General features: G+C 40.6%; 1 protein-coding gene across 10 annotated transcripts in view; it reads left to right on the top strand.

Moving 5' to 3' along the window:
- Positions 1 to 23,167, top strand: part of Grip1 (glutamate receptor interacting protein 1) — a 625,790-nt gene that overhangs the window by 231,054 nt on the left and 371,569 nt on the right. For 5 of the 10 annotated variants that reach the window (XM_075954111.1, XM_075954110.1, XM_075954107.1 and 2 more), the window contains exon 1: positions 15,327 to 15,566. The exons of 3 other annotated variants lie outside the window; for them this stretch is intronic. In XM_075954111.1, coding sequence (XP_075810226.1) covers positions 15,434 to 15,566 — 133 coding nt within the window. In that variant the 5' untranslated portion in view covers positions 15,327 to 15,433. Of the gene's footprint in view, positions 1 to 14,987; positions 15,567 to 23,167 lie in introns of those variants that run through there. 2 more of the 10 variants (XM_075954115.1, XM_075954114.1) reach the window with 2 other exon arrangements.

The raw sequence follows: 23,167 nt of genomic DNA, 5'->3' as shown, positions 1-23,167 counted from the left end.
GAATTTTAAACTAAAATGAGCCAATTGCCTCAACACAAAGCCGGAAGAGTATGTTACCTTGGGGACTATCAGGAATACGGGTCCCAGTTTGAGTCAAGCACAAGATGTGGCAGCAAAGCCTTGTGATGGCGCCTGGAGTGTTTCTCAGTGAAATCCCCGGGGTGCAACAATGCCATGCTTTCTTCTCAGCAGCTTCCAACTGCTCACCAAGCCTTGCGGACACCCAGATTCTGTGCTGGCTGAATAATGAGGGCATGTTATATGAGAAGGAAAATACCTGCTCTTGGCATGCCTGACTTCCACGATCATTTTAAAAGGATACATCAAAAGGACCCATGTTCGTTATTGAGGATGAAACAAGGAGAATTTAGAGTGTCGATTTTTTTCAGGCCTTTCAACTAAATAAGATCATTCTTTTCACTAATAATAGATCTGCTGGAAGTTAAGTGTTGCAGGCAGTTAGTAAGGTGGTCTGTATTCATCCTGCCTTCTTGTAATGTTGCCTTGCTGAGGGCTTCTTCCCTCTGTGTGGACAGGACTTGTGCCTGCCTTCCAGCCAACAGGTCAGGATCCCTGCAACTACATGCATGCAGCTGTGTAGCAATTGTGTTCCTGAGGCCTCATCTCCATCTCTTTCTCCTTTGCTGGTGTTGAGGCATGCATACAAACCAAGGCAGCCTCCAGCTGACAGCCAACACAAACTGAAGCTTCCAGTCCTTCTTCCACAAACTGGATTCTGCTTGCATCCTTAGCCTAGAAGCAGACCCTTCAGCTGGGTTACTGACAAGAACTCAGCTTCTTTGTTGCATTCATGTGAGCGTCTGAGCAGAAAACCCCACAAGCGTCACCAAAATTCCTGACCCACAGGGACTGGAAGATAAGAACTGTGTGTTCTTGTGCTTCTAAGTTTGGATAATGTTGTTAAGTAACAGCAGATGCTAATACAAGGTCTTTTAATTTTCCTCTACCCGTAAGGGCTTGTCTTAATGGAGAAAAGTAAATCATCAACGCCATAGGTATTCAAAACAGTGCTCATCATTTTGTGCTGCCTTATATGTATTCAGGGTAGATATTGTTTTTATATTAATTTCCTTTACACTCTCTTTGATGCATTTTCCAGAAACAGAGGGCTATTGAGATGACAAAGCCAGTAAAAGAATTTTCCTGACTTCAATCTCAGGAACCCTCGTGAAGGGAGAAGGAGAAGACCCCTCCACAAAGTTTCCTCTGACCTCCGCACACTTGTAAAAGCATGTGTGTTCCTCATGCATACATAACACATACATACATGTGTATATATGCACACACAGACTTGGACACACAAAGATAAAATTTAACAGCAAGTGCAAAATATACCCCATGAATATTTTGAAAGAGTAGAGTAATGGTCATGTCACAAGAGTTCTCTGATAAATTAGTGACAAACAAAAACTTGTTATACTAAGAGAACAGTTCCCTGATGAATTGGATGTGTTCTTCTTACATGTAAACCTTATTTTACTGGTTGTTTGTGTGTTGATATGTGTGTGTCTCCAAGCATGTGATAGTCAGAGAATGACTTGGTGGGATCAGTTCTCTCCTTCCACCTTTATGAGTCTTCCAGGAGTTGAACTTGGACCATGAGGCCTACGGGGTAAGCACCCTTCCACACTGGCCATCTTGCTGGCATGAACTGTGTATCTTAAAAATGAATCCCATAAACATGATACCTGGGTTCTAGCTCTACTCATCTCTGTCAGCCTTGTTTGATTGGTCTCCTGTATGGAGAAAAGAAGTGAAAATATTCTCATTTCACTCCTGGGCAAGGCAGGATAGTTTGAAATGGAAATGTTGTGAGATTTGCTGAGTTTTATGAGACTGATGAAGAGATGCGGACAAACCGCTCAACTCTAAAGATAGATTTAGGCTAGTTAGACATTGCAGATGAAAATCAAGGAAGGATAGTGATGATATAGACACATCAAAAGAATCAGACTTCAGCATCGAGTGATTAAAGCAGGCCTTGGGGACATCAAAAAGCTCTTGGAAACTGTCACACAAATGTTTTAGACTGGGCCACTCAAGACAAATATGAACAAAGGAGGTTAAAATGTACACTTTTTGTATGCAGCTCCAAAAATTAAAAATAATGCCCTTTATTCTAAAGAATAAAATCAGTGCTTCTGTCTTCTCATTCATTTTTCTTCAGACTTCTTGTCTGCTTCTATACTACTGTATGGCTTGCAACTTCTGTTATAAGGGGGTTTTCTGTGCTTCCCAAAGAGACTAAACATCATGATTTAAGCCTAAACATGTGTTGCTCATCGCTGGCTATACTGAAGGAGAAAGGTGGCAACCACTCCTGCCTCTTAGGCAGAGGGCCATCAACTCGGTAGAGAGAGAGCTGTGTGGGCCCCGTGACCTGTGTGGCCACTTGCGATGCTGAAGTCCCATGAAATTTTCTGGCCTGTGTCTATTCACAGACGGCCCTGAAAAGCCCAGTGGTATTCAGTATCTGTGAAACATCTTTCAAAGAATGGCTGACCAAATGCTGCAGCCACGGCAGAGCTGTCTTTCCTAAATCTAAGCTGTAACAACACCTGTTTGCCCCTCAAGCACTGTGCTGGGGTATACGGTGGTGGTGGATTGTTGCTATTGTGTCTGAATTTCTTGGTTGGATTAAAACGCCTTATTCTAAATCTCTTGGGTTTAAGGACCTTTCTTTACCTTTTTTTTTTTTTCAAATCCCAGCCTACTCGAGGAACCTTTGTCATGGTTACATTTTATCATTCCTAATTCTACTAACATTTGAAACTGAACAAGCTTGTTCAGAGAATGGAACGTTATGTCCTTATGACAGTTGATGCGTGTTTCTGTGTGCAGTCCTGAGAAGGACAGAGCCATTAGCAGAGTGAGCACTGGTGGCACCAGGGGATCATCAAATTCGATGTGTGACAGCATGAAGGTGGCGTTAGATGCTCTGTCTTGCATATGGTCTAGTAGATAAGAATTTCAGTTCAAGTATGGCAGAAAGAGCGTGCATTGTATGTGTGGGTGTCTGGGATGAGAATGGGAGGGAGGGGTCGAAAATATTGCAGGTAATATGTGTGTAAATACTACATTCCCCAGACTGCTTTTGTTAAATTTCTCTAATTTAAAAAAATTAATAAAGGTAGCAAATCATTTACATTGTACGTATATGGGACATCTTAGGCACTGGAGTATAAGTACACTAAAAACTGATGAGAAAACAACATTAATGGAGGTATCGTTTTCTTAAAACTAATACTTTGGCAAGAGAAGATTTAAAGAACCATTGATCGATCCGTTTTGTTGTGAAAATGTTAATGTACAAATCACTTGGCTTGATATTTTGGGGGTAATTTAGCCACATAGCAATCAAAAGATTTCCAAATTCAAGAAATTTTAATTTCCCAAAACAAATACAAAGGCGGCAACTTGAGAACCATTATCAGCTTGTACCAATGAACACATAATTATAAAAAAACACAAAAACAAAAACAAAAGAAAGGAAAACCCTTTCCAATACTCTTAATACCCTAGGAAATGTTGATATGGTTTTAGTAGATATAAGAACATATAGTGAAATACATATAGCATTGTAGCTCTTCCAAACACACAAGGCAATGTACTATTCAATCCTTTCATTTGTGAGCAGAGAAGTCTTCAGGTTGGATGAGGTGAGCAAGGCTCTGCAGCTTGCAGGCTCTGCTGGCAGGAATCTCGGGTCTTTTTCAGCGAGAGACCAAGTTCTGCATGACTGGCTTTGGCTTTCTAGATGGAATGATAAGTTGGTCTTTGCACCCTTGACAGATGTGCTGAGAAAGTGTACAGTTTTATTGGCCTTGAAACACGAGGTAAAAAAATAAGAACTCACAAGAACATGGCTACGTTCCATTAGCTAGTCCACTTCTGGGCGAGTCATGGTATGGCCTCCAGGCTTTGTAGACCACATTTGGCTCTTTTGTGTCTCTCTAATCTATCTACAAAATCCAATTGTGTGGCACTTTCTGAATTTCACGTAAAATAAACCAAAATGAGACACATAAATTGGATTACTATATTCAGACACACTTGTCACTTGCCTCTCTCCCTCCCGTCTATTTTGCTCCGAAATAAGAGATGATTATCATCAGGTGTGTGGATTGAAGTGATTGGCCAAGGGTCTGGTGTTCAAGGCTCCTAAATCACGACCTGATTACATCAGCTCCACTGTTCTATGGGTGGATTAAAGCAACCCAGGGTGTGCTTGTCCTGGTGATGGAGTTCTAAATTTCACAGTCAGCCCTGCAGCTTCCCAGTGAGCCATTTCCTTCTGCCGGACAAGGGAGAAAGAGAGTTACTGATGGTCACAGCGGTTCATTCATTTTCCAAAGCCAGAGGAATGATAATGTGTGTGCCAGAGAGTGTGTTCTAATTACCGTTGCCTCAGTATCTCTAGGGAAACTAGTTTAGTGCCGCAAAAAACTAAAGTATCATTTTGACAAAATTGTGTTGTTGGTTTTGTTTGTTTTATCTTTGCAGGTTGGAAGTTGTTTGACTTTTACTCAACCTAACCCACGAAATTCCAAATAGAATGTAAAGGAATTTCTTTCAGATTTTAAGTTAGAATACCATATGCTAGGGAGAACTGCCACACCTGCATATGCCCTCCCTGGTGGTTCTGCCTTGAGTGCTCATGGCATCTATAAAATTATAGCAGATATTGTGAACTTAATCAGCTAAAGCGTTCTGTGTATCTGCTGAGATGTAATCTTTTCTCTCATTTCACTATCCTAATGATATTACACAGACAAGGTTTCCCTAGCTGTCCTGGAACTGGCTTTTGTAAACCACGCTGGCCTCAAACTCACAGAGGTCCACCTGCCTCTACCCCTTGAATGCTGGAATTAAAGATATATGCCACTATACCTGGCTCCCAAAACAAAATTTCTCAGTCAATTTTATTTCCTTTTATAAGATCTATAAAAAGATCTTCTGTCCCTCCTAGAGAAAGATCAGGCTGAATCTGTTTTCTTGAATGTGGTTTATAGTTCAGGTCAGATGTAGAATAACAGCAGACTTTTCCACAAAGTTTGCATATTCCTTTGCATCCGTACATGCACATCCTCCTTCACTGACAGCATCCTTCAGAGGATCGAGGCACCTGTGAGGACTGATGGGGCTACAGTGACATGCCATCTCACCTGAACTTCAGCTGGTTGACTTAGAGCGCTCACTCTTACCGTTGCTCTTTTCTCTAAACTTTGGTAAAGATCTTATGTCAAGTGCCCGTTATTATGGCATTATTCAAAATCCTACCACCTCCCTAAAAAATAACAAAAATCCCAGTGCCACCATCCTTTTTAGCTCCCTTCTTGCCAACCTCTGGCAATGCCTAATCCTCTTACTGTCTGTGGAATAAATGGTATGCAGTGGGAATCAGGCAGCATGTAGTCTTTCCAGAGTGGTTTCCGTGACTCGGCACAGGCATTTTGGTTTTACGTCTCACAATGATCGATTTCTTCAAACGTGCACCCTAATTCATTCCATCCAGGTAGACGTACCGCAAGTTGTCCTCCTCTCTACCAATGGGCATCTTGGTTGCTTACAAGTTTTTCTGATTATGCATGAAGCTGATATAAGCAGTCCGCTGTGCAGGTTCTTGTGGCTGATGTAAGTTTTCAACTTCTTTGAGCATGTCCAAGGAGAATGATTGTGAGATCAAATAGTAAAGATACGCTTAGTTCTAAAAGAAATTTGAAGCATTGTCCTAAGTAGCTGTACCCTTTTCTATTTAACCAGCCACAAGGGAGACCCCCCCCCCACTGCGCCTTCTCATTGGTGCCTGACATTGTCGGTTGTTTGGAAGGCACTCATGGTATCTTGTTAGATTGTCCTGAATTCCTGTCATGCCGAGCATCTTTGCATGTGTGTGTTTGCTGTCTCTAGATTCTTCCTTGCTGATTTATATATTCAGGGGTTTTACATCTATCTCAAACATCAAGTTGCACATTTTCTGACTCTTGACTTTTTCAAGCTCTTTTGCATGTTTTATATAATAGCCTGTGATTGTGTGTTTTGCATGTCTTCATTCTGTGCGTGGATTATCTTTTCACAGCATATAGCATATTTTCAGTGAAGTTCAGATTATCAGTTTTGTTTTCATGGGCTGCTCCTCACATGTTATATATAAATGTCATCATCATGAAGTCATCTAGATTTTCTTATGCCATCTTTGCTTCGTAGCTTTGCACTTTTCCTTTGCATTCTGCATTTATGTATATGATCTATTTCAAGTCAATGTTTATCAAAGGTATAAAGTCTATATCTGGCTTTAGATTCCTTTTGGGCAGTGTTGTCTGTGTGTATCATGTATATCATGGGCTTCTATTTTATGCCCATATGTATGTTCAGACATGAATGATTGCACATGCACACATGAGCCAGAGAAATAGATGGGTGTCCTGGTTTATCACTCACCACCTTATTTCCTTGAGAACAGGGTGTCTCGTGGAACCGCAAGCCAATTAGCCGCAGGGATCCTTCTGTCTCCCTCCTCCACAAGGCTGGGGTTACAGACATATGTAAACACACTCAACTTTTTACATGAATTCTGGGGCTTCCAACTCAGGGTTTGGTCTAACTTGTTTCTCAAACTCTCAGATAAAATTCTGTTTTTCTGAGAAAAGAAATCTTTATGGAATTATCTTTTCCATTATTGCTTTAACTGGACATGATTTTGAAGGTTTTTCAGATTTCACTGGTTAGTATATCATAAACCTTTCAGTTTTCTACTATGAAACAGAAAGATTGACAGCCCTAATTGTGAAATTAAACAGTAAAAATAATGTTTAATAAGCAAAACTGGTTGACCAAGTCTTTTTGTTTGCTTTTGCTTTGTTTTGAGACAGGATTTCTCTGTGAATAGCTCTGGCTGTCCTGGAACTTACTCTGTAGACCAGACTGGCCTTGAACTCACAGAGATCCTCCAGTATCTCCCTCTCAAGAGCTGGGATTAAAGGCATGTGTCACCACTGCCCAACTGAGGTTGCTTTTTTTTCCCTAAATATTTCTCGGATCCTTTAAGATATTCAAGTCTTTATTGACAAAGTTCTTGTGTGTTATCTTTCAGAAATATTTATGGATATAGGATTAAAACAAGGCAATTATCTACAATATGTAACAAGCTTGTCTATTATAGATGATTCTCTATTAATCTATGTTTCTTAATTATACATTTCTTTTAAAATGAGCTACACAACACAGTATCTTAATCAAGAACAGAAATATATATATACATATATATATATATATATATAATTGATCTTTAGTTTATATCAACAAACAAAGATCTATACCAATGCAAATCTCTAGCATATCTCTCTTTAAATGTAAACAATCATTTAGGGAATTTGGGCATAGTTCTCTCCAAACTGCTTCCTGGTTTTTGTTGGGTGTAGTAATTTTTTTGACGGGTGTTCAAGGCGACATTTTAGGGGGTCTTAGTCCATCAAACCACATTAGTCTGGAAGAAATCCACTGATTCTCATCTCCTGTGGAAGCAGAAGAACTTCTTTTCCAAAGCAACATATCCTTAGACTCAAATTTTGAATCCTTAGATTCCTTTAATCTATGGCTGTCTGTTCTCTGCCTCTTTAAAGTCTTTGTTTTATTTTTTAACAATTTATTTCTTTTTATATCTCTCTATATTATTTTTCTTTTCTTTCCCAAGCCTACATACATTTATCCGACACTGTGACCCATTTAGAGATCTTTTATGTCTGAATTTGTCTTTATTGCATATCTGTGATTATCTTTTGACTAGGAACACATTTTTTAATGCTAAGTGGGCGTGGCTAAGACCAACTCCACAATCCTGCCTGTTGCTCCATGCAGTCCAACCAACATGCAGAGACACTTTTGCTGCTTCTGAGAGCCATGCACATTGCCCCATTTTCAGGCACACAGAGGGTCTGTGCTGTCAAGTTGTAGCTCTCTACTCACAAAAACCCACTTAAATGCTCCATAGCCAGACCTTGTCATGGCTCATACTGGAAGTATAGCCCAGGAAGCTGCTGTTTCAAAATGGTGAAGCTTTTTTTACTGAATCAGGAAAACCACTCTTAAAGGAGCTACAGCTTGCTGCCAGCAAACAAAGCCCATTAGGGAAAAAAAATGCAGCTAGGCTTTGTTTTTTAGTATCTTTCCAAGTACTCTCAGGTTTTATGTGGATTTAGTCAACCATGTTGGAGCACCAGTTTGTTGTGTGGGGGGCACTTGGCCACTTGTTCATTTCCTGGTTGCCCAGAATCCCAAAATAACAGCACAGAAGTATTAATTAAATTACTGCTTGGCCCATTGGCTCTAGCTTCTTATTAGCTAACCCTTACATCTTAATTTAACCCATTTCTAGTAATTTGTGTGTCACCACGAGGCTGTGGCTTACCAGGTAAAGTTCCAGCCTCTGTCTCTGGTGGAGCAACATGGCTTCTCTCTGACTCTGCCTACTTTCTCCCAGCATTCAGTTTAGTTTCTCCTGCCTAGCTCTGTTCTTCCATATTACAGGCCCCAAACAGCTTCATTATTAACCAATGTTATAAACAGCATACAGAAGGGAAATCCCATATTAATTATCCTTCCAGTTATTCAAGCCCCAAACCAATAGGCAACTCTTTTTTACTTTCTGACTCAGAGCCCTTTTTCTAATCTTGCCCATTTCCCCACCATTATTAAGAATGACTTATTGTATTAAATGCAAAGTAGTTCTTGATGCTTCCCTCCTTAAAACGCCAGAGGGTGTTCTATGGGCCTCTCGCTAATGTAGAACATTGTCCCCAGTCTGTAGAGTTCAGGTTGAGGCACTCCTGACTGTACCTGTAGCTTCTTACATTACATTGTAGTGACTGTCTTACTGTCCCTGGCCCAGTGCCAGGCTCTTGGTCTTTCTTGTGTGTTCCTGTTGGGTGTGCTGCTTAGTCTTCTGTATGGCTGAATGTTTTTGTCTTGTTTACCTTCAGCTGAAATTCTTTTTCCTCTTGGAAAGCCTTCCCAGATGTCCCACTGTCAGATTCTGTCATCATCACCTTGTGGACCACTTCCAGAACCATGGTTTGTGCTTCCCAATATGTATGTGCCCCTTGATCAGGTATGCGACACCCAAGGGCAGGGAGGTCTGCCCTCTGCACACAACTCTGTCTTCATTGCTGGAACAGTGCCTGGCATCCCTGACAAATGGTGTACACTTGTCCAGTGAATGAATCTGGTTGAACATGAGCCAAACACACATTGTTCATGGCTCACGGAAGCATACTATTTAATTCCACAGGGGTCTTCCTTAAAACATGTGTCAAACACCAAAATGAGCTAGCAGGGCTCTAAAATAGGACACATTGTAACGGTCAGTGAGAGCATGCGTGGATCAAGGATCTAACACGTCAGAGGCACTAAACATACTTTATAGAGTGAATAGTGAGCCCTGAAAGCCATAGACATTCCAAAAGCCCCATTTCAGTTAATGGATTTAAACCCCTAACTTGTAAATACAGCCACCATCAAGAAGGATGGTTTAGTGTTTCTCACCGTCTCCAGTTGCACACCCACTGTGTAATAAATATTTATTTGCAATACGTGTGAGGAGCAATTAAGCAGGTGAACAAGGAAGCAGCCAAATAGACGAGGCAGCTGAAGTTCAATAGAAAGTGAGAGGAGAAGCAGGAACCCTGTTCATTTTAGATAGAGAACTTCTAACAAGAAGTTCTGAAAATGTCGATGTCACGGGAGAGATCTGATAACAAACAAAGCAAGTGTTGCTGTTAACAGGACTAGGTTAGGGGTTTAAGAACTGGTTACAAGAGAATAAGTCCAAAAAGATGAAGAAACACCTAGAAGAAACTAAAAAATATAATTATGCTAGTCTTTACAACCCCTAAAACACATCAGACTACAGGAAAATATTTTAAGTTAAGAAATGTTTCTGTAGTCAAATAAATCAATTACAAAATATTTTTTGAAATTTCATACTTTGGTAAAAACAGCCACCCCCAAAACAAATAATAAATAAATTGTGCTATTTCAAGGTAGATTTTTTTTTCCTGCTCTCTAAGTGATTTAGAAAGACAAGTTGTGGAGAGGAAGGGGGCGTGGAGAAGTGGGGACAGAGAGCATGTATGGATTTCTAGGAATCAGAAGACATTAGACAATTTTTAGATCTACTATATGGGGCTTAAATGCCCCTTATGAAGTTTCACAAGTACCTTAAAAGACTCCATAGCCAACAGTACATTTTCATCACTTGAAAGCATCTTGTATGAATGCAATACCATCTTGTAGCTGCAAGAGATGTTCTAGTCTAAATCTTTCTCCTAATACATCTTATACCTTCAATGGGGAAAAATCTGTGAATTTCCACACATCGAATCTTTTTAAAGCTCTTACCATGTTAAGATAGTACGTTAAACAAGGCAAATTTGAAAATTATTTTTAAACATTCATTTTCTCTCTCTCTCTTGTGCTTATTTCATATCTAGGCAGTAAATAAAAATATTAGTTAATTCTACAAAGTGGGGGATACAAAAGAAAAGTGATGTTTAAAAACTGAAAGAATAGCCTCAAAGTCATGTAAGACCTTTGAAGCCTAAAATAGTCAGAACCTCAGAATGACTGCCTGACGTTTCATTTTGCAAGAAGTCTAAACAGCCATAATAAATCTACAAATGCAGACATACCACAGTTAAATTTCATTTCACGCTCAGTAAGCAAACAGTTTCAGACGCTAAGCACTGTCCTGCACTGTCTTTTTCACTAAAATCTTGTTGGCAGTAGAGGGTTGACCTTGAAATACCTCACAGATGCATGAATTAGCTTAGTTCATCCACTTTGATTCCAACCAGAAAACTTGCTTCACATTACTGTTTAGGTTCCGACTCCGCATTATTTAATAAACAACCCCAACAGTAAGTGATTGGATGGGATCCGATTAGCTATTCATTTAGGAATGACTCGGAAAAGCCTTTTGAAAATAAGGGTTCTTTTCTTTTTGTTTGCTTGTTCATCTTTCCCCCCATGTATTGGCTTGTCATAGTGCTGAACAGGGTGTAGTATGTATAGGGTTTGCCAGCACGTTAGAGACAGTAGCCCACAATGCAAACAGTACTGAAGTTAGGTTTAAAAAAAATGTTTACAAACCAGAAATGCGGTTTGTGTTCAGCTCACCTCTCACATCTCCATATGATAAATGTGTTTGTAAGACAAAATTTGTTCCTAATTATTTTAGTTCATGAGTCTAACATGGTTATAGAGGCACATTGTCATACTGTTTGCAGCTTTGATACACAAAGACCATACAGACATTTATTCTGGTGTTCATTTTGTCACCATCTTATTTACTATTTGATGTAGGGAGTGGTTTTTGATCGCATCTTAAGTTAAAAATAATACTATAAGTGATTGCAAAGATATAACTTCGTCTTCTATTGTCGTCAGACCCTTAAATGCATTTATTCAATATTGCTAAAGATATTTAAATAGAACATTATTAAGATGTTTTATGTTAAAATTATGTATGCATGAGACACATAATCTATGGATTTCATTTAGCAAAGAGCATGAGATAAATCTCTTCCACTATAAAGCTTGTTACAGTGGTGAGAATGCCTTGTCATCACTCCTGAAGATGGAGTATTTCCTCCCTCCCGCGCTGCCCTCTCCAGGGTGGCACAGTGTCTGTCCTGGGGTCCCGGGACTGTGGTATTTCCTCCCTCCCGCGCTGCCCTCTCCAGGGTGGCACAGTGTCTGTCCTGGGGTCCCGGGACTGTGGTATTTCCTCCCTCCCACTCGGCCCTCTCCCAGGGTGGCACAGTGTCTTTCCTGGGGGTCTGTAGTTCTTGACCTTTCACGCAGATACCTCAGCATCTCAAAGGACTAGATTTTTCAGCATGTTAAATATTTGTCAGATAGACTGTGTGTTCCGTAATACCTCTCAGAAGATACCATAACCATCATTTAATGTAAATGTGCAAGGAAGAGTATCCTTTAATAAGCAATCTAGGAGATTTTGTAGGTTAAAGACTTAGTCTTAATAGTTGGCCTACTCTTTTAATAAAAGCAGATGGGGAACCTAATTCAGAAGAATATAGAAACCATACAAGTGCTTTATAGTCAATTGCCTACTTCCCAGGAGGAAAATAATGAGTGCTTCTCTCTCTCTCTCTCTCTCTCTCTCTCTCTCTCTCTCTCTCTCTCTCTCTCTCTGTGTGTGTGTGTGTGTGTGTCTGTGTGTGTGTGTCTGTGTGTCTGTGTGCCTGTGTATGTTAATATGTATTAGCTATCCTTGGTTGAAGTACATTTTGTTGAATAATTCAAGCTATCTTGTTTTCTCATGAGAACACCTTATTTTTTTTGTCTTAGGAATTTAATACTATGCTTTAGTGACCCTTAGCTCCACTAAAGCCCACTTGTACAATAATTAGCTTCTCTACAGGAGAGAAGGGTGTTGCCAGTGCTTTCCAAGTAGTTAGTGTTTGGGAACTAGCTACTCAAATAGATTCCCCACCTGTCCCATGGGCACAAATGCCTGCAGGGCCCATAGGTGACTGAGTGAGAGGTTTGAGTCCAGGAGAGGGGGCTATAGCTAAGTGAGAAGCGGAGAGTTATTGTTGGGTCACAGTCTTTCTCAGCTCTTCTCTATCATTACTATATGGAACTGGGTCCAGAGCTACTAGGTCTTCCCATACGTCAAGGAAAACATTGAATACCTGGTTAATTTGTGTAATCTTCTGACTTTCATATGTTGACCCAGTTTTAGGTAAAAATAAACGCCAAACACTCAGCCAAGCCAAATCAAGCATGACTGTGGGAGATGATTGTCCCCACAGCTGTTGTTAGCAGCCTCTGGGCTCTACCTGTGGAGGCAGGCATCAGTGCACTCTACCTGTGGAGGCAGGCATCAGGGAGGACCACTGGCTGGAGTGACCAGACCTGCGCTGCCTTCTTGGAGCTGCAGGGTGGGGCTGTTTCTGCGGAGGTGTAACGCCTTGGTGAGACAAACACAGCCACGTTTCACTCACTTGACAGTTGTCCGGGACTACTATAAACATCAGCCTTGGTCTTCGAGTGCTAGACAGGAAAACTTTGAGGTGGAGCCTGCAATGCATTCAGAACTCTAAAGCCATGAAAGCGCTGACAGGACTCTGCTCTCCCTCAGCAGTCACCAGTTAAGAAAGCGCCTGCGCACTCGCCTACAGCCTGATCCCATGGAGGCTTTTTCTCCTTTGAGCTTCCCTCAGATGACTAGTTTGTGTCAAGTTGACACGAAACTCTCCAGCACACTCTGTTTCAAGAACAATCACATAGGAAAGACTTGGTTTTTTATGCAAGTAGCTTTTGAGTAGGCAAGATAATCTCTAAATTAGTGCCAAATTGTGTTCTGTTCGCTGGTCCTACAGTGTTGATTGAGTTGATAACCTGGGGCCATGGAAATGGTTTGAACCTTCTTTTCTTTTCCATGGAGGGCTGCACGCCCTTGTGTGCATGCTCTTTGGCTGACTGAAGAGGCCATGTGCTGTTATTGCCACTCATTTACTGTTTGTTATTCAAAGTCTAGACTCCAGATCTTCAAGATTCTGCTTAATTATTTTAATTGTTCTGGTTTGTTTTGGTTGAGGAAGGCAGAGTAATAACGAAAGGACTTAGGACCTAAGGACAGTGAATTTTGTTGGTGTTTAAAGATGCTCATGACACATTTTATAGCATCTTTTTGTCAGCATCATTAAGTTTGTATTTCTTCCAAAAGCCTTCTCCAACACACAAAACGAGAAACCTCCGAGCAGGGGGGATTTCATGGAACTGTTGAACGTAACTCCACACACTTCAGAGCTGAAATGCTCTTGGTTAGTAAATATTTGACTTCCTCAATAAAATTGTCCCTGCTTCATCATGAGCAGTCTATAGCTGAAAACAGAGATCTGCCTCAGTGTAGAAAAGAGAAGGGTTGCCTGGGCGCCAAACAACAGGTATTGTGAGCACAGCCAATCCCCCTGGGACGCCTGTGCAAACTTGTTATGATATTGTTATTGAACAACCATCATTCAGTCAGACACATTTCTCTAAATTACATTTCTGGAAACAAGGGGCTGTGGAATATCATTACTTTGCTAGGTAATATACTGACATGCATGATGGATTAGGCTGGGAGTTGAGGGCTTGTTCCTGGTGTTAGAAATCCCCATCTGTGTAGAGATCCATGAAAAAGAGCCCGGAGTGGGGATGGTTACATAGGATTCCTGCTTACTCAGTTCACCTTTAGCGGACTTCTGCCCTTTCACCTCAAGTATTTTTGATAGCCAGGGGTTTTGGGTTTTGTTGTTGTTGTTTTTTAAGTTGTTTGTGATTCTTAAAGATTAACATAAACAAGGTATGGACACATTTAAAAACGTTCTTCTTTTAAGAATTCGGTGTCGCCTGTCCTTTAAGTAGCTTCTTTTATTGTTCAACAGCGTGACCGCTCAGCCTGAGTCCTACTGGAATTTCATGCACTCAAAGTTGGATTATTTGTGCTCCCCTCCTCTGAAAACCAGGCAGTTTCCTTTCTTTGCCGATTGTGGAGCGCTGTTACTAAGCCTGTGAGAAGCTTCTCTGAGAAGCGCATTTTAATATTTAGATCAAACAGCGATTGGAATACATTAATGCCCAGTGGGGTAAATGTGTCCTTTGAAAGCAGCTGCTGAGCCTTCCCCCTGCTGCTCCAATTAACACATACAGCACACTCAGTCAGCAAGAGGGCTGTGCATATGGATGAAACCACTTCCCGGATCCCTAGAGTGGCTTGCCAAGAGCGCAAAGAGTTAACCAGCCTCTCTTTTCCCAAACTGCAGCTTTCTAGGAAGTTTTCACGTGCCTGCTGAGCTTTGAGCATAGGAATGTTAATTCGAGTGGGAAGAATTGGCTAGTGGGGAAAGCCAAGCCTGTCCCTAGCTTTGGTTCAGTCCAGTGACTAATGAGCTTCCCCACCCGCCTTGGTGATGGAGGTGTTGGGTAGTGACATTTTAGTGCCGGGATGCCTCTTGCTTCAGCCGAAAATCCTCAACTTTTGTTTGGTGTGAAAACAAGTTGAAGCCCACAGTTTCGCTGTTTTGTTTTCCCTTTAATTATTATCTTACTTTTATTATCATCTTACTTTCTTTCTTTGCCCCACCCCTCCTTTATAAAAAAAAAGCAGATCTGACAGTTTCTTGGGCTAAATGAGAAGGTCTCATCAAGGTACTCCCAGATCGCGGGTATGTTTTCCCCTTCCGCAGCAGAACTCTCGGCCCTGAGGGGCAGGAGGAGCAAGGCTGGAGGGTAATGTGTCCAGGTCCCCGGGCTTCCTGAGGGTCATTCATGCTCCACCGACTCGCAGAGCAGCTGAGCTGTCCGCTCTGCTGCTGGCTGCGCAGCGCCTCCCCGGGAGCCAGGCATGGACCGCTTCCTGGGATTCGTCAAACAGATTCGGAGATCTAGGAGAAGAAAGGGGAAAAAGTACCGTCCGGAAGAGGATTACCAAGAGGGTTACGAGGATGTCTATTACTACGCTTCCGAGCATTTTCGAAGTAAGCGCTTCCCTCCACCCTCGTCTCCTGGTCCTCACATGCCAGGGCTAACAATAAACCTTGCATGTTTCTTTACTCTTGGATGGAAAAGATTTACCAGGTGGTGTTGTGTGATGTGATTGATTTGTTGTGAGCAGGCCAGTCCGGGTCTGCACACAGGTTAATATCGTAGATGTAATTGATTCTCTTATTTTAAGCAGCTGTTTAAAAAAATCTGTCTTGTAGGTGGCTAGAATATGTTCTGTTGTAGTTGTTATTTTTCCAATATGTGTGTGTGTATTTTTCTTCCTTTCAAAACAGAGAAGGTTGGCTTGTTTGAAAGTAGTTGTCTATATTGGAGTTGGTGTTCATGATTAACGCTCACAGTCCCTACTTCTGGACAGTTATCTGTGATGAAACGTGCTGTTTGTACAAGGAAGTTGAAATGCTTTTCTCTGATGCATGTTCATAATTTTGTTATTAGGTTAGGGGAACTTGTTTGCTGTCAGCTAGCAGCAGCAATACCTGTAGAATAAAAAAATACCTACATGGAGACATTTGTAAATTGACTTTAAAATAGAGAACTAGAAATTTTCTTGTACCTGCCAGTGCTTTGAGTTCCTGGTGAGGCTTAGACAGGTCCCAATAGATTTAAAATCCAGAAATGCCTCAGGGTGTGGAGAGAAAGCATCTCCTTGCCAAAATCACTGAGTTTGTGTGCCCAAATGAAGGGGAGGGAGATGACAGCTATGTGCGATCTACATTTTAAAAATTTAAAATTATGTCTTATCTTTTTGAGCAAGAATCTTTATGAACTTGTACCTGAAGCCTATTTTTTTCTTCTGCCCTGTGAAGTATAACCATGAATGTATTCCATTTCTACCCTTTGAGCATTAACTAATAAATAATTTAGATCCCAATTTCTGTGGCAGTGAAAGCCATGGGAATTATTTCCACATGACCAAACCCACTGTGATTGATGAGGGCTGAGGGCTGAAAACTTAGGTAGTGGCCAGAACACAATAATGCCACTTGTAATTCTTTGATATCTGCCTGAACGGTATTGCTATTAATGTTTTTACAGTGTTGTCTGAGTTTCAGAGCTATCTCCATGTTATTGTGCTTTTTCATGAATAATCTATTCTAATGTAGTGACAGTCTATGTTTCCTCAATTTAGCTTCCTTGATATATTCTCAAATTTAACTAGGATTTGTGGCACACATAAAAAAATACACTGCCAGCTTGCATGCGAAGTAATTCTGAAATATAGGAAGTGGGGTGGGGGAGCTGAAGAACACCGCTTGGCCTGCCATTCCTTGAAGACATTTCTTGCAGTCGATACACAGCGAGTCTAGAGCCTAATTCACACCCTCTGTGATTTCTGCTGTGATGAATGTGTCTACAAATTGACTCAAACAAAATCTCTCAAATGCCTGCATTCTACGTGTTTTGCTGGGATTTCTTTTTTATTTTTAAAATAAATTTGTTGAAAGAAAAAACACATCAGCAGGGTAAAGTGCTTTTCAAGAATAGACTAAAAAGAAAGTATGATGAGGGTAATAATCGTTATCATCAAGTTCAGAGAAAAACTCAGGGAAAATCATGCTTTATCAGATTCTTCATGGTTGCTCTAAGGATGAGATGCTAACCAGCCTGAGTGTTTGCCTTTCCACGGAAAAATAAGATCCAGTGGTGTTTTTGTTTGCTTGCTCGCTTATTTTTCTGGAAGCACCCTTTCTTCCAGAAAATGTGATGCAGTTGAAAACTTGTAGACTTAGCTGGCTCTTGGGCCCCCAACTTCAAAATTCTACAACTTGAATGGAATGTGTTAGAGTGAACTGATGTCTGGCGTTTGGCGTTCCATGAAATATTAAATAGTCTGAGCAGAGGACCTGTCACATGGTGCAGTGACCTCATGGGACATCTGTGGACCGAGCAGAGGAGATTCCACTTGTATTTAACTGCTATAGTAAAGTATACATAGCAAACCTGACTCTTAAAACTAATCTTCTCGCCGGGCGATGGTGGCGCACGCCTTTAATCCCAGCACTCGGGAGGCAGAGGCAGGCGGATCTCTGTGAGTTCGAGACCAGCCTGGTCTACAGAGCTAGTTCCAGGACAGGCTCCAAAGCCACAGAGAAACCCTGTCTCGAAAAACCAAAACAAAAAACAAACAAAAAAAAAACACAAAAACTAATCTTCTCAGATGGGTAATGCAGCTAAATTTAATTTATTTATAAACTTCCAAATTATACCCCTTGTATCTCATCACATGTGGAGAAATTCCATTTATATTAAGGCTGAGAGTGTGGTAGAATTTATTGATGATATTTATGTCTTATTTGATGATACCATTGATTTAAAAAATCATTATTCTTTGTCTCCTGTGTTTTTCTTTCCTTTTGTGAAACTTAACTCTGCCATGTAAGTTTTCTATCAGTTCATCATAAGAAATTGATCATCTGATAATGGAAAATTGAGTTAATAAGGGATTCCCAGAAAATACACCCCAGATTCTTCTTTCTCTTTCAAGGGCTTTCTAGTACTTTATTTTATTCTAAGTAATGTTTATTCTTTTCTGGGATCTAAATGAGACGTTTATCATCTTTTCCTTTATCTTAGATGCCCCTCAGCTATCATATTAAATGCCAAAGACAAAATTAAGATGCTCCCAGGACCAGATGCTGTGGTATAAAGATTGTCCTAGAAATGGATGGTTTCTCTACAACCCTGTCAGAACTGGGTTTTAACAGTAATAGACTGATTGCTTTGTTTTGTTTTATGTTTTTAAGAAAAATCTTTGCACATTATTTAGAATCAACATATGCAACTATGTACAAGAGGCAGAATGAAATAATTTATAAAAAAAAAAAACTGCCTTTGTCACTTATCCATTCTCTCCACATTCTAGAGTTGGAATTTAAGCAAACAAGACAGAAGCTTTAGGCAAATCACCACACACTCCTGGGGTTTGGTGCATAAAATGTGACACAGGGTGTCTTAAAATCTAAGGATTTTAAGTACAAAATCATAATTTTATATTTCAATTTTTATATCAATTCAGGTAAAACAAAAAACAAAACAGTGGTAGTCGGGGAGGGAGGCAGGAGCTCCAGCATCTTGTTCTATTGCCCAGTCCTGTCTCCAGTACTGGGCTCTCTGCTCCAGCCTCTTGAGGAACTGGTACTAAAGGTAATGCTATCACCATAGTGACTTAGGTAAAGAATTAGACAAAGGATTCTATCTGCTGTTTAAACCAAATCATCTCCTTGACTATCTTAAAGGAACTATCTAACTTGCTGGACCCTAAAATGCAGTTTTATTATGCTCACTACCTTTTCCCCTGCTAAATATTGGATTATTGTGAGTTTTTAAGGTTCTTACTAGCCAGGCTTATTTTATCTGCCATACAGATTTAAATGTCTGATTCTACTGTTACATGTTTTCTTAATTCACACTGGATAATATTCAAGGTATAAAGCAGATAGGGTGTGTCACCTCCTCATTCTTTTTGGATTGTTCTTAGCTGTGACAAAAGTACTGACTGGCCACAATCTATTCTGCTGAATTATTGAAAGGAAGGGACCTGTTTGTCTCTTCCCAACTACAGCCCTGGCACCTTTTGCCGGTGCATTATGGTATTGAACTAGGCATGAACTCCTCCATGGTAACGACTCTCCTGGGTTCTCTTCTTACCTCTGCGGAAGCAGAGCTGTGTGTGAAAACAGTACCTGGCAGCATACAGTGACCCTTAGCCTTTCCCCCTGAGGTCACTTCAAGTGAACCCGGAGGAGGAGGAGAACACAGCTGTCTTTCAAAGAAAGACCATTTGTATCAACAAATTATTTTCATTTGTTGCTGTTTGCTTATGCTGAGCTGTAGTTCTCGGGTGTACATGTGTGTATATTAAAACATTTTAGCTGAGTTATTTTAAAGTGGTGTATGCATTTGAAAGTCCCACTAAGGCGACTTAGGCTTCATCTTAATATTTAATATATTACTTTTATTTAATTGAAACAATGCTGTGTATTATTCTTCTGAAGACATAAAGCAAGCTTGGTGGGGGGTGGTGCTTACAGCGAGGGCATTTTTAGGCAGTGATGTGGGTGATTAATTTTCGTTTATCTATTATTTGTTTATTTTGTAAATCCATGTAACAATTCCCTGTCTCCACTGAACCACTGTCCTCTATTCTCTCTCCTGATAAATATGCCAGAAAGATAGATTGAGAATTGTGACATATACTTTGAAAAGATGCTTAGCCCCTACTATAATACGTGCAGTAGCTGAGTAAGTAGTGTGCTTGGGTTTCTTGGGCTGTAGGGGAGGAATGAGGAGAAGGGGGGGCGGCAAGGAAGCTTAGCCATCTTTCGGTCCTCAGTGCTGACATACAGTAGCCATTTGTTTCTGTAGAAGAGACAGTGATCATCAAACTGACAGGCCTTGGGTGTAAGATCCTGGATGATTCAAGCCTTCACTGTACTTGGTTTGACTCAAGAAGTCCCTGGAGGATTTAAAGAAACAACAATTATAAAGAAACAGGCTTGGTTACATGGTGGAGGCATTTTGCCTGTTTTATTACCGTCCCCTTCATTTTTCTTTTGAAAGAATTGTTTTCCATCTGTAGTGCATTTGTTTGGCTGAAAATTGATTGGCTGGCATATTCCATTTGTTGGGTATTTTATATCACCAGCTTTATTATCCCGAGCTGTGTTTCTTTCTGCATGAAATAATTTAAAGGAATATTAAACTTGAAGGTACTTTAGAATCTGTGTTGTTTGACCTGTATATTTCTTTGATGATAAATAACTCAAACACACAGCAAGTTAAGTGATTTGTGAAGACCCAACTGACTATGTGAGCATCACGAAACTGGGATGAGAAAGTATTCTGTTCCTGGGTCTCATTCTCCTGTCTGATGCTCTGTATGTACAGTTTGGCTTTTGCTAATACTTATGATCTAAGCTTTATATACATATGAATGGGACACTTTCCCTGGTAATTTATTTTTAATTCTGAGTCATCTAACTACTAATTTAAAATTATAAGTTAATTCAATATGTTTTATTTATAGGTGATATTGATGATTGATTATCAGTGACTCAAAGACCTACATTCTGCATCACTTCCCATCTGTCCCGGGCTTTGCAAATCCAGCTGCTTTGTCACTGACTACATCTGTGGGGCATGCGCAGTTACTCTGAGAATAATAGAATTAGCCCGAGTTTGGTTAGTAAGGCCTGTTGTCTGGTGTAGAAAACCCTTCCCCGGCATCCTACCGTAAGGAGGACAGGCAACTTTAGTTAAAACTTTCCGATGTGAACATCCTCGATTCCGGGCAAGGAAGAAACACTACTGGAAGCAATGCTCCTTCTACACAGGTGCTACGTTACAGGGTCGGTTGTTGTCATAGTCTGATAAAGCATTACAAATAAAGTCTTTATTCCCACCCAAATAACTCTAGATTGTAGTGAACGTAGTGCGCTCAGACTCCGTGTCCTCTCTCTGCCTGCGTTCTCCAGTCACTGGTGGAACATAAGGCATATGGAGGTGAGTAGCTCCTTCGGTGCTGTTTTGGTCTTAACTATACAAACTCAAAAGATTGCCCATATTGGGCCCACATCCCATGTGGCATTTTTTTTAAAAAAAAATTTCATTCCCTTTTTTTATTCCTTTTTATGTTTACTACTGAAAGATGAGCAAGCTTTTTATGTGTTTAATGAAAAATGAAAAGCTTTCTTTAATGTTCTCTGTGTGGTGTGGTGGGCATCTGATTGTTTTCCTTGAAACTGCTTTTTTGCTTTGGAAAGGAGCAGTCTTCGTATTTCAAATACTGCTGTTTCTACTCGAATTCTGTCATTATTGATCGATCCAATCTGTCTTGATTGTAGTATGCACTGTTCATCCTTTGGGGATTGGTTTAGGATTCGACACATCATGCAGGCCGGGTCCAGCATAATGAATGGTTCAGTACTTGGGAATCTGTAATTCGTCCAGAGGTCACGATGTAGGGAGAAGCCACTGGTCAGAGTCCGGGAGAGTGAAGCAGCAGACACAGTAGGTGGAGGGGAAGTTGAAGGGGATGTCTATACTCTAAGGTCTCCAGGACCACCCAAGCTGCCCAAAGTTCCTGGAGTGAGAAAGGATTAGACCCAGAAACAAAGCTTATACTGGTTAATTCTGATCTGGTAGTGGAGGTTTCTTTTTTAGTATGAAAATATGATTGCTTATTTTCATTTAATAGCAAGAAGTGCCAGAAGTGAAAACTACCGAAAGGTTTCCATGAAAACCCCTTCCTTCTAAAGATGGAAATCTTAATGGGGCTGAGCAACGGTGACTTTAGATGAATCCACAGGGTCTTTGTGCTGCTCAGTGTCTCATCTGTCCAGCGGGGTACAAACTCTTGGTGCAGGGTCCTGGTGCAGTACCCTGAAGGCCCAGGACAGCAGGTTTACTAATGAGTCTAGCCAACAGCCCACGTTTCACAGAACCGCGCACAGCCCACACAGCTACACAGAGAGGATACAGAGGGGACATGTTTAGGCAGGTGGTATTTTCATTTAGCCCCTTGTCTATTTACCATTCCCTGTCCCCACTTTCCCTTAAGAGTTGAATCCTGCGTAGAAGGAATCACACAAATACTCCACACAGCCTCCACTAACTCACTTTGAAGTTGGAGTGTGGGCGGGGACCCAATCGCATTGGCAATTTTGAATCTGTAATAGAAGTGATAGAATTCTATTCTGCTCTCCCAACTATTACATAATCTCAAAGTCAAAAAGACTCCTTGAAGAACTCATCCATAGAATCCAGCTATTTGAATCTGTTGATTAAAACTAAATATCAGCTATTGGGCCTACAGATGCTTAAAAATAAATTTTAGGTTCATTTTAAATACTAAATCTATGCAGATGTATGTTATAGAAATTCTTTGATTCTATAGTGTTATGAAGTTAAGAATGTCTTCTTTAATCATATTTTAAATAGCATAAATAAGAAATGCTTATTTCTTTTTCTCCTCCTCTTCTTCTGAAATGGGTTGTTTTCTTAATGATTATTTGGAAAGCCAGTGGTTTGAAATTGAGAATGCATCTCTTCCTAGGCATAGTAGATTAGGAAGGGAGGAAATATAAACTCAAAGTCAGGCCTGATCATACAAGCCTCTAAACCAGCTCACTAGCAGGAATAATGAAGAGGCCCAAAGGGACACAAGTTACAGGCAAAGCTTTTGTTTCGCAGAAAGGGGAGTCTGTAGCTGTCGCTCGTGGTCTGTTTGTCCAGCTTTGCAAAGTTTGGAGTCACAGCAGAGATGTGCTTTTCAGAAAGGAGGGAATGGTTGGCTCCGCCTTGATAATGACATCATAGAATTAAACTTGAATTCTCAATATCACTAAGCACAAGGCTTAGCCAAAAAACTGCCCATGCCACAGAATTAGAGGATACTGTTTGATTGTTTTATATTAAACACACATATCAGCTCCTCCCTAGTCTTTGAAATTCATCACACTATAGAAAATTTTAAGGTTTATGTGTGTAATGGGCATGCTTGTTTCCAGACACAAAGCCAGGTTTCAGAGCCCACCCCATCTCCATTCTCTGTGCCTAATGGGAAATTGGACCT

Source organism: Microtus pennsylvanicus, chromosome 20, assembly GCF_037038515.1.
Source record: "Microtus pennsylvanicus isolate mMicPen1 chromosome 20, mMicPen1.hap1, whole genome shotgun sequence".
Classification (NCBI taxonomy): domain Eukaryota; kingdom Metazoa; phylum Chordata; class Mammalia; order Rodentia; family Cricetidae; genus Microtus; species Microtus pennsylvanicus.
Note: the sequence above shows the minus strand (reverse complement) of the source record. Positions and strands in the feature narration are given on the sequence as shown.